At 44.2% G+C, this 10775-nt stretch overlaps 1 protein-coding gene across 3 annotated transcripts in view; it reads right to left on the minus strand.

The window, feature by feature from the left end:
* Positions 1-6: 6 nt before the first annotated feature.
* The window catches only part of vrk2 (VRK serine/threonine kinase 2), a 44783-nt gene continuing 34014 nt past the window's right edge, over positions 7-10775 (minus strand). For all 3 annotated transcript variants that reach the window (XM_031879623.1, XM_031879622.1, XM_031879624.1), the window contains 5 exons: positions 4245-4365; positions 3928-3986; positions 2045-2202; positions 1038-1175; positions 7-364 (listed from right to left, as the gene is read on the minus strand). In XM_031879623.1, coding sequence (XP_031735483.1) covers positions 191-364; positions 1038-1175; positions 2045-2202; positions 3928-3986; positions 4245-4365 — 650 coding nt within the window. In that variant the 3' untranslated portion in view covers positions 7-190. The remainder of the gene's footprint in view (positions 365-1037; positions 1176-2044; positions 2203-3927; positions 3987-4244; positions 4366-10775) is intronic.

Consider the following 10775-nt stretch of genomic DNA (forward strand, 5'->3'; position numbering starts at 1 on the left):
CCCGCTGTACATACATACATACACTGTGTAATCCTTTGGACCGTCTGTCTGAAGGTTTTAAATGCTCTTTAGAAAGCTTATGAACAACAGAATAAAGAACCCGTCTATGGTTTGGAGCTGTTCTTGTGCTCTAAAGCAGCGTTATTCATTCAGTGTTACACATCAAATAAAAGCAGTCAGACCAGCAGCCTCACACCTGTTTGGGCTGAGCTCTGGGGCCCACCGGGGGGCCTCTCAGATAGCATTCAGCAATGGGTTTGGGTCTGGCCTCCTCTTCATCCTCTTCTTCACTGTCATCTTCTCCATAAGCCACCTCAGGTCTGGGTCGCAATGATCTGCTGACAGCAGGCGACACTCCACCGTCCTGTGAGCCATCAGCAGAAACACAAAGTTGATTATTGATTATTGATATGTTTCACTGGATTATTTGGTGCCATTGAGCGCAATGAGAGATTGTTTGTGCTCTGATACGGCCATGTTTTATTTCTACACACTACACGTTACATTTGTCCTCTTCAGCACATGTACACACGAGTGTTGTTGACCTGTCCACGCACCACACTGCTCTTCTCAATCACTTTCTTCAACTTCTTCAAATATGCCGTATTGTGACTTTTTCGACACGCTACACTTTGTTACACAGTTATGACTTTAAGTCAGATTATTTGAGCCGTGTTGCTCGTAGTGTGAACAGCATTAATGTATTATTATTATTATTATTATTAAGCGTTCACATTGTTGAAGTCAGCTAATTATTCAGTTTGGACATTAAAATGGTTTAGATTGCACTGAGCTGGGCTCTCTGTCTCTTTAAGTAGATGTGGATTCACTGATGCAGACTGTGGCTCGTGAGAGCGTCTGGAGACACAAGAACATGGAAACACCGTTACCGTTTAACTTGGACTCATACTTTAAGAACACTGCTTGTAGGTAACGGGGTGAGTGATCATTTCACAAAGCTGGCACATCACATGCAGGAAACTGAGTTGAGCTTCATCAAGGCTCTTTCCTTGTGGAGTGGAACAGTGAACCCTTACCTGTTGTGACTGAGCTCTGGTGAGGGGCGGTCCTCTTACGTAGCGAGCGTGCACAGGTCTAGACTTCACCTTCTCTTCATCATCCAGCTTTGTGGCCACAGCCTTGGCTCTGGAGGATGCTCTGGCTCGTCCTGCTGTCTGTGGAGACAATGGTTGGATGATTTCATCTGCATGTTTCTGTCCATCCTGCTTTCCCAACAACATTCATTGTTAACCACTCGCATTATTACGTTGTACAGATAAGATTACACTGAAATAGTTTTTTGTTTGACTGTTTCTTCTTAAATAAAACGACTACAATCACCCTCAGAATAATAACAATGTCTCCACACTAGTGGCCTTTATCTCCACTGACATTTACTCTCGGCGGTAAATGGCCACTTCTGTTTAACTCGGGATCAAACTGGCCGGCACTTTAGCGTGGAAATGAAATGACACGAGAGTGGAGAGGAAATCAGGAGCATAATTGGAGACACCCTGCGCCGCGGGAAAGTGTGTCATCAACTTCCTCAAATTGGGCCATTGAGAGGGCGCTCGCTGGGCCCGAGCGGGTCAACAAGTGAACCTGGTGAATTTGAGGGGAATCACAGTCCTCCTCCAGCTTCAGACCTGGCTGACATACTCATTGGGGGGGGCAGGTTAACCCTCCCCTTTACTGCCGTCAGGTTTCTCCACTCTGGGGGTTAAGAGACTACACAGAGGACATCTTTGTGACCCACTGAAGTTGTTGAGTGTTCACTGAAACATTCCCCACCGACTGACTGGATTTATGTCTAAAATAAAAACCTGCAATCAAATTCTTTGAGCTCCTGATACGTGTTCACACTTTCTGCTGCGGGATGAGATCTCATCTTCAGCTCCGTCTCACTCTTCTGCTCAGACTCGGGGGTGAAGTTGCACTTTGATACATGTCGGGAGAAGGAAAGAGGAAGCTGTTTCTAAGTTGTTCGGGTGTTTCCCTGTGGACGGAGGTCTCTACAGACACCCTGACCTCGTCATGTTCTCACCTTCTCCCTGGTGGGGGGGTCCCCTGCCGGCTTGCGTGGATTGAAGAAGTCAAGGCTTCCTGTGACATCACTCGCCAACAGCTGTTTGAGGTGCTGATAGTTTGGCGGATCTTTGTAGTCCAGAGTTTTCACATAACTGAGGAATGCAGCCACCTCGTCTGCAGACAGAACAGAGTCAAAAAACTGGTAAACTGCTCTAAACATGCTTTCTACTGACAGTCCTTTAGATCAGCTGGTTACATTGGTTACTTCCACAAAACAAGTCACACCCATCTGACCGTTATCTTTGACAGAAGACGGGACTGGTTCTCCTAGCAGACGGACTTCTAAATTCAATAATGAAATGAGTTCGGGCAGCGCTTGAAATGAAGAACGTCCCGTTGTCCCGGGACACGTGGATAGTGTCTGGGACAGCAGAGGAACGTGTCAATGAAGCGATGTGAGTTAACCTGCATGGTTTATGATGAATAGTTTATAATACAACTAGATAATGTAGAATGTAAAACAAAGAACTTGGTTGTTAAGTCTTAGTGCGGCACGCTTCAAAGTATAATTCTGGACAATCAGGGGACACAGAGGAAAGAAAAGTGAGATGGAGTCTTGGTTCAAAGACATGTTGAACCTGAAGGTCTCACAGGCCAGCAATGGATCTCCCACAGAGGAGATGAGGCGTGTGCACAGCTATGGATATGCATACACAACCACGATGCATCACACACTGGTCAGACGACGAGTATGACACATACTGCGGTACAACTTGTATCCACACACACACACACACACACACACACACACAGTTGATGCATCCCGGCTCTCATCTGTGGCGGGCAGCCGGGCCTCGTCAGCGGTACCAAACATACATCACACACCGAGCCCTCACACAGGTGTGACCTCTCCTTATAAAGAGGTGAGATAAAAACACGCCCAACTTTGAAAGGCGTGTCAGCGGGATGGCTGTTAAATCTGGTGCAAAGTTATTTGCTTGAGGTAACCGAGGGAGGGGTGTTTTATTCTGGTGGAACGCTTCGGCAGAATGATGATTTGATCTTCATGTGGTCTGGAGCTCATTCATCTCAGTAACCAGCCCCTCTGGACCACGTTGTGTTGGCCAATCAAACACATCCCAACCTGGATTACTATGATATGAACAAGCTCGTTCTCACGGTTGTCAAGATGGAGCATAAAGTGATTGTTGAGTGGACCCCCACCCACACGGCCCCTCTGTTTGGGCTGAACTGGTGTCATGTGTGAATGGGAGCAGGGGTCCATATTCAGGGACGTCTCACCTCAGGACCTCGCAACAGTTCAGGGAAACACAGCCGTGTGGAGAGCAGTGACCAGCATGCAAAGGCTTCCGTCCGGCTGACTAAAGACTCCATCACGTGGAGCGAGTGAACCAATCACAAGACTCCGCTGATGATGTATTTGAATATAATAGTGCTATAACAGATCATGAAAGAATTCATGTTAATCAATCAGTCCAGAGTTCAGTTTCATCAACAGCAGAAGAACTTCACCTTCTACAATCATTTGACCCTTCGGTGAGGATGATTGTATTTGTGTTGTTGTCCCTTGACTGACTCTCAGATGGTAGAGCATTCCAAAAGAAGAGTTTGTAGAACATGTGAAATCTATTTTTTTCATTCTTCTTATATCTGGAGAACGTACCTACATACAGGAATAATGAACAGCTGCTACCCATAAGCCCCGTGCATGTCACCCACTAACTGAATCAGTCTTGCTCTGCCCTTTACTATGGATCTCACTTAAAAGAGCAGAAGATTAGACTCAGAGATTCTCTCCTCCTCCACGGCTCCTCGTCGTATTTCCAAATTCACAGTTTAGCGTAAGAAGTGTAAATGAGGTCCCGGGGCCCGGCTCACCTGTGCTGGCTCCTCTCACTGACAGATGCTGGACTGAGTCTGGCAGATTATCCATCAGCCTGAGAAGAGCAAGAGGTCGTCAGGGGTGGGAAGAACAAGCTGAATCCAGGTCAAAGCAAACACTGTCCTACAGGGTGTTCATTCAAATAATAACAGCCAGTCCATTCATGTGTTGGAGTTATTAGCATTAGAGTATTGTAACAACGTTCATTGCAATACAAAATTACAAAGAACTCCTGCAACTGGCTACCACCAGGCCTTGGGCATCAACTTCTATATAGTTCTTCTATCGGGGGTCCGTTACAGTCACTACCTACCTGTCCTTGGCCTCCTGGACCTGAGTTGGGTTCTTCAGAATTTGATCCCAAGGCAGAGACCCACATAACCAGTGAAGAAGACAAAAACCCAAAATCTGGAGGTCGCCACGTCTAGATGGAGCTATAAAGAGACAAAAGGATACGATGGTCAGAAAATAATATCTAGTCTGCGACCAGTGATGTTCTGTTCTCTGACGCCATCAAAGATTGTAGAAGCTTTCAAATGTGTTGGTCAAAGCTCAGCATTTAGTTTTTTTGAGATGAAAAGAATAGTTCCACAGAGACGGGAGGAAAATAAAAAGCAGCAGTACTCGTATCACAAAGAGTCACTAGTTGGTCTTTACAGCAGATCTTTCTCCAGAGGAAGGTTGGACTAAAGTTACGTTTGCAGAACTGGTAAGATGAAGCAGATTTCTGTTTAAAATAAATGATGAACCGTGCAGTCAAGGATTCACCTTGTTTGGCCAAACAAGATGGACTCTGATAGGCTTAGAGAAGACCGTGTGTTTGTATGGATTCAGCTGAGACACCATGACAGTGAGATGTAGCGGGATGATTATGATGAGCACACCTCGCTAAGACAGAAAGCACCCTGGAGCACTCTAACGGACCCCGTCAGCTATTTCTTCGTACAGCGGATTGTTTTGTGAAACCAGATGGCCTTGCAAGATCCAAACAAAAAAATAAATATTTCTCTCTTGCCATTATAGACACTGACTGGTTATAAAACATAGTAATGATGAGCATGTCACAGAAATCCACAATAGTATACTTCTGACCCCTTTCTTTCTTGTGATACACACCGACAGTCTGCTCTCACGGTCACTACCAGAAACCATTTCAATGTTTAAATGTGAGAGATACAGATTGACTTCTATCAATAAGCAGGACTTCAGCCATGCTGTAGCCGGTCTGTGGACACTTTAGCTTTGGTCGTTAATAAGCACACTAGATTTTGGCCGGATGATAGTGAAGTCACCACATTTCTCACAGTTCATCTTGGATGTTTGCACCACATTTCATGACAATCCATCAAATAGCTGCGAGACATTTCAATTTTTAGTCGCGATTAATCGCATTGTTATGGCAAAATTCAATAATGAATTCAAAAGTAGTGTATTGTGCACTTTTATTTTAAAGTACTGCTATATGAACAACAGGTCAATAACATTTGGTTTAAACACTTTAAACACATCAGGTTCTTGTTAACAGCAGTATTCCCTTTACACAGTAGCAGTTATAACACAGTTATAATGATTCTGATCATAGATATTCAGCCGGTGTTCACAACTTTATCTTCATGTGTGTAAGAGATGCAATTTAAATATACACCTTGAAAACTGTAAACCTATCTACGTCATGTTTTTTACCTTTTTTTATGTTTGTTAAATTCTCAGTAGCGATAACTAAATGATATGCTTATTATACATATTACAAACAAAACACTTTAAAAACAATAAAAACAATTTAAATGAATCATTTATTTTTTGCTATTTGTTTGCATAGAGGGTGCAAAGAAGCTGTACATGGAGGGACTTAGGACCCAGGGGAATGTAGGTGAAGGAGACGGAAGAGACGCCACACAAACAGCTGTTCACCGCTTGTCACGATCCTGTAACGAGACGATCACGCGTGCACGCGCGCGTGTGTGTGTGTGTGTGTGTGTGTGTGTGTGTGTGTGTGTGAGAGAGACAGGAGGGACCGACGGTGACGGAGTGAAGGGGTTCCGGACCGGCGTGTCACCCGGGGGGGCGGCAGCAAACACAGCGACACAAACACAGCTGTTATAATAACCCTAAATAATTTCAGGGATTTGATCAGGAGGGCAGGTATAACAGAATGTAATATTAGGGAAGTAATGAAGACAGTGTGATGTCCCCTGTACTGAGACTTCTGAAGGAACAGGTCTAGAGTGTGTCTGTGTCTTATTATGAGCGTGTGATTGCAGGGGTCTACATTAATGCGTGCGGTCTATCAATACTTGTCGACCAAGTCCATCCAGAGGGGTCGAGCCCGGGGACTTTTAGCAGCTCAATACTGTAACGGCTGCCACACGTCTCCGGAGAAATTACCTATCGACTGGCTCCATCAGAGGGGAGAAATGTCCTCCCTGAGCCACGGCCGGCATTGATCCTCCACAGCCAATAGGCTGCTCTAAAGAACAAGCATGGTCACTGCCACAGACACAACCACATTACATGGAATGAGTGGGAGGTAATCTGATTACACAGTAAGAAATGTGTATTATAAGTCATTCAAATTTCTTAGATTTGTTTATCCTGGTCTTCAGCATGGGGACAGACTATCAAAACACAGGGAGGAAATCACTTCAAGGAAATAAATGATGCAAGGTGTGCCTGAATAAAAACCTACACCGGGGTTTAGCAGGGAACACTAAACTGCTCGGACCCAGCGGGGGGGCTCGACAATCAATGAGCAAGATGAGAAGAGCAGAGGATGGGCCTTTGAGAGGAGCCATGTTGGCTGCCATCACAAACCTCACAGCGACTCAACGGTGAGGGTATAAAACCATGTGGGGCTTCAAAGAGATTCATTTTTCATTAATATGGGTTAGTGATGTGTCATTTCTACTTGTAGAGGTAGAATACAACACAAGTCACTGTATCGTCAACTGTTGCTGTGTTAATGTGAACTCTTAACACAACACTGATAAAGACCGTGAGTTGTTTCTTTCATAAACATTCAACGGGCAGATAAAGGTGAACTCTGCTTTAGTTGATTACAATACGTTTCAGTCTGGCAGACACTTCTGTCCACTTCCTTATTGACATTTAGGACCTAATGCCAAAATCAGACTAAATCATTCCAACCAACAGTCTCTGTTCAAAATGATTTTAGACTTTAGACTGAACACTTTTTGGTTGTATCCCATGTAGTGTGCAACAGAAGACTTCAACGAAGTTTCATTAACTGACCAATAAGTCAACGCAAAACAGGGAAAACCATGGAAGTATTTCACTGAGCCTGTAACCATTTGAAGGTCATCTTCAGGCCAGCAGCATCACACCAGGAAGACTCTGCCACCCTGTACACATGAACACTACTGGTGTCAAACAGAATGCTCCCTCACCGCCAAGTGAATGGTGACTCTTGTCCTATCACGCCAGGTGTCAACGGTCAACTGTACGCTCCAAGATCGGACCTTTCTCTCATCGGGATCCGATCAGCCAGACCACATGCTGAAGCGGCCTGGCTCGCATTGAGTTTGGATCTCAGTGAGTTGTGGACAGCATGAAGACACAATACAATCTATCAAACATAGGTCTCCACCCCCCCCCACCCCCTCACACGGGAGAGCAAAACAACTATTGGATCCTCGTTCAAAGCAAGCACAGCACAGAAATGTCAGCGGTAGAACTAGACTTTCTGACCTGATAGGGATGCACACATAGAGGTAAGAACAGCACCAAGTGTCATCTGTTAGGTCCAAATACGACACTTCCACCATCTGTTGCACTGCACCTCAGCAGCTCTGATGATAACAGTCTGTTGGCCCTTGTGGGTGTAAAGCACGTATGAAGTCAGCGTTACAGTGCGACTTCCTATTGTAAAAGATTGCACAGTACTCCTTCGCTGCTCAGAGCGTGTTATAGGAGAATAAAGATGAAAAATACATGTGATACTGACGGCGGGGGGGGGGGAATCCCAGAGCGCCGTAATAGATTAACAATTAAAAAGATCAACGGCTACATTAAGCGGTGCTGCCCTGTGTGTGCGCTCTGGGCTGTTATCAAAGCTCAGAAAAGTGTTCTGTGCGTCTGCTCTTCTGTATTTAATGCCCTCGTATGAGGAATGACACAGGACAGCAGAGATGTGCATTCACATGCACACTGAACCAGCCCTCCAAGGATGCTTGAAAAACTCACACATGCACGACAGATAAACACGCTCTGCTCACGCTGTAGACAGGAAGGTGAGGCGCGCTGGTGTTGTTAATTATCTCCTATTGTTATTCAGTGTCACACTCTTAACCCTTCTGCTTCGCAGTCTTGTCGTTTGGAGGCGGTCTTCTGTCCGCTGGACGCCCACCGAATGGTGCTAATTACACCGTTTAGCCGGAGGTTCAGAGGCCTGCGCTAGCCCAACCTCACTATGGCAACCTGTCAACATCTTTGCTGGATCGCTGGCACCGGGTCGGAGAGGAGCAGATGAGGAGTCTGGTCATAATCTCCATGCACGCGTATGACAATATCCAGAAAGATACATATTTGAACCCTTTTCTTCTTTCTCACACTGAGTTCACTCAGTCAGGCTTGCAGCACTCTTGTAGCTCAAATCAAACACTTTCTATGACACCTGTGTCTATAATGCATAATAGATATTCTTACGATGTGTTATAACCTGCTTATAGCACTGCATAATTATAGCTAGAACAATCTTCACACATGAATCCTTTTATAATGACTTTAAATATTATAATACTCCATAATTGCTGGTCATTCAGTGACATTTAATTGTTTATGCAAGTATTATGGTGTATTATAATCTATTATAATATAATAAACGATCATAATGTTTTTATAATGCATTACAATGTGATTATAAGCTAGGTGGTCATTATTTGCTTTAAATAAATAAATCTCTTTTACCAAAGGTTGTAAAATAATGTTTTACTTCACGCAAACAACGACCACTTAAGAGTGACTTATGATCACGCTGTAATGCATTTTGAAAAATATTAGAATGTATTACATTTATGGGAATTATGATACACTCTGATGCAGTCAGTGAGCGACCAGCAATTATGAAGCATTATGATACTTGAACTTACAAGTCCTTACAAGATGCGTTTTTTAATGCATTATGAATATTTAGAAGTGCTTATGACTATAACTATGGCAGAGTACAATGCATTCTTAGTATGTTTATATAACATGACAGACACACTGATGAATCCTGACTTGTACGCTGTGTTCTTCCATGTAGAGTAGCAGAAACATGCACTCTCTCCCACTCTTTCAAAATCATATTCAAATTGACATGACTTCCATTTGATAGTTGCTGCTGACTGGACATTTTCTGCCCGTCTTTTACTCATCGATCCGCACTGATAGAAACACCACCGCGGCGATTAGGCAGTCTGAGCCGAAGCTAACTCACAATATCGAACCGGAGGGTACGGCGGAGAGCTCGTGGAGGTTATCTGTGGCTCAAGTCTCCCTTTCCACCAGACATCAGAGCCTTTAATTAATGGGTGGATGAATACACGATGCAGGTTATGACTCTGGCTAATTAGGGAATTGTTAAACAGAGATGGTGCCGGGGAATTCAGCAGGGGGGCTGCGGACGGACAATCGATTGGTCAATGAAGAGAGGGAGCATGTAGGCAATTTGCCAGTTAATGTGTTCCCAATATCAGCCGAGGGCGGCGGGTCGGAGAGACCAGACTGCTTCACATGTATTGACTAACACAGACTGCAAAGGACAGAGTGGTCCGGATCCGGACCCAGACGCTTTCCTATCCGGACCCGGCCGTATAACTGATGGATAATTGAGAATTATACATTTTGGCGGAGCGCTTCTATTTGAACCTGCACAGCTTTTCTAGCCTTTACGGCACTCTGTCAGCAGTCCAGGAAATACACCGACTAATTACATGCATTGTAAATCATCGCACGTGATGCTACTCAGCAATTTGAATATCTGTATTCTGAAACGCATCGTGAGCCGAGTGAGATTTGCACACAGACAGGAGAGACGGGGAGATAGAGAGCAGAGGGAGAAGTCAGTCAGAGAAGCAGTTTCCATGAACACAGTGACCACGAACACAGAGCTTTAACAGAGAATGGACGGTCTCCTATTTGTTCATTCTTCCTGCTGGCGCTAATAAACCACTCTGTCTCATATGTTCAGATATCGTGGCCATTATTGAAAGCACCGATGTGAAACACCACAACCAGACCAAACATACACCTTCAGAACAAACATACCCACTCCAGTCTGAACTGAGGGCAAGATGTTGGGATGTGTAGAGATTGTTTATTATAAAGTTGACTGAGACAGTTAGGATATCGGTAGTGCCCATGTGCAACTCTCAACAGAGATGAGAAAGAAGCGAGACGGATCGATGATGGAAGAAGCCAACGTGCACATAGAGTGTAACTTTAGCCAAAGCTAGCAAAATGGCAGCAATTTTGAAAATATTTTACACTGGAAGATCCGTCATCCTAGATGATAAAAGACAGTTCTTTGGCATTCATTCTCTGTATGCATTTGTTCATGTTTTACAAAGGGTTTAACCTGAACCATTATATCACATCCATACAGGGTTAGTAGTCTACGGCGGTTTCAAAAAATAAAATAATTAATAATTATATATTTATTTATTTATTCACCTTTTACACTGGTATTGGATCGGTACTCGGTATCAGCCCATGCACAAGTTCAGGTTTCGAATCGGTATCAGGAAAGAGGAAATGGTAAGAAAACATCAAGAAGTACTTGAGCCTTCCACTTTGCACTCATTGTATTCGTACTAGTTTGATGCACTTATTGTATTCATACTAGTTT

Source organism: Anarrhichthys ocellatus, unplaced genomic scaffold (assembly GCF_004355925.1).
Source record: "Anarrhichthys ocellatus isolate YVR2014 unplaced genomic scaffold, GSC_Weel_1.0 scaffold327, whole genome shotgun sequence".
Taxonomy (NCBI): Eukaryota; Metazoa; Chordata; class Actinopteri; order Perciformes; family Anarhichadidae; genus Anarrhichthys; species Anarrhichthys ocellatus.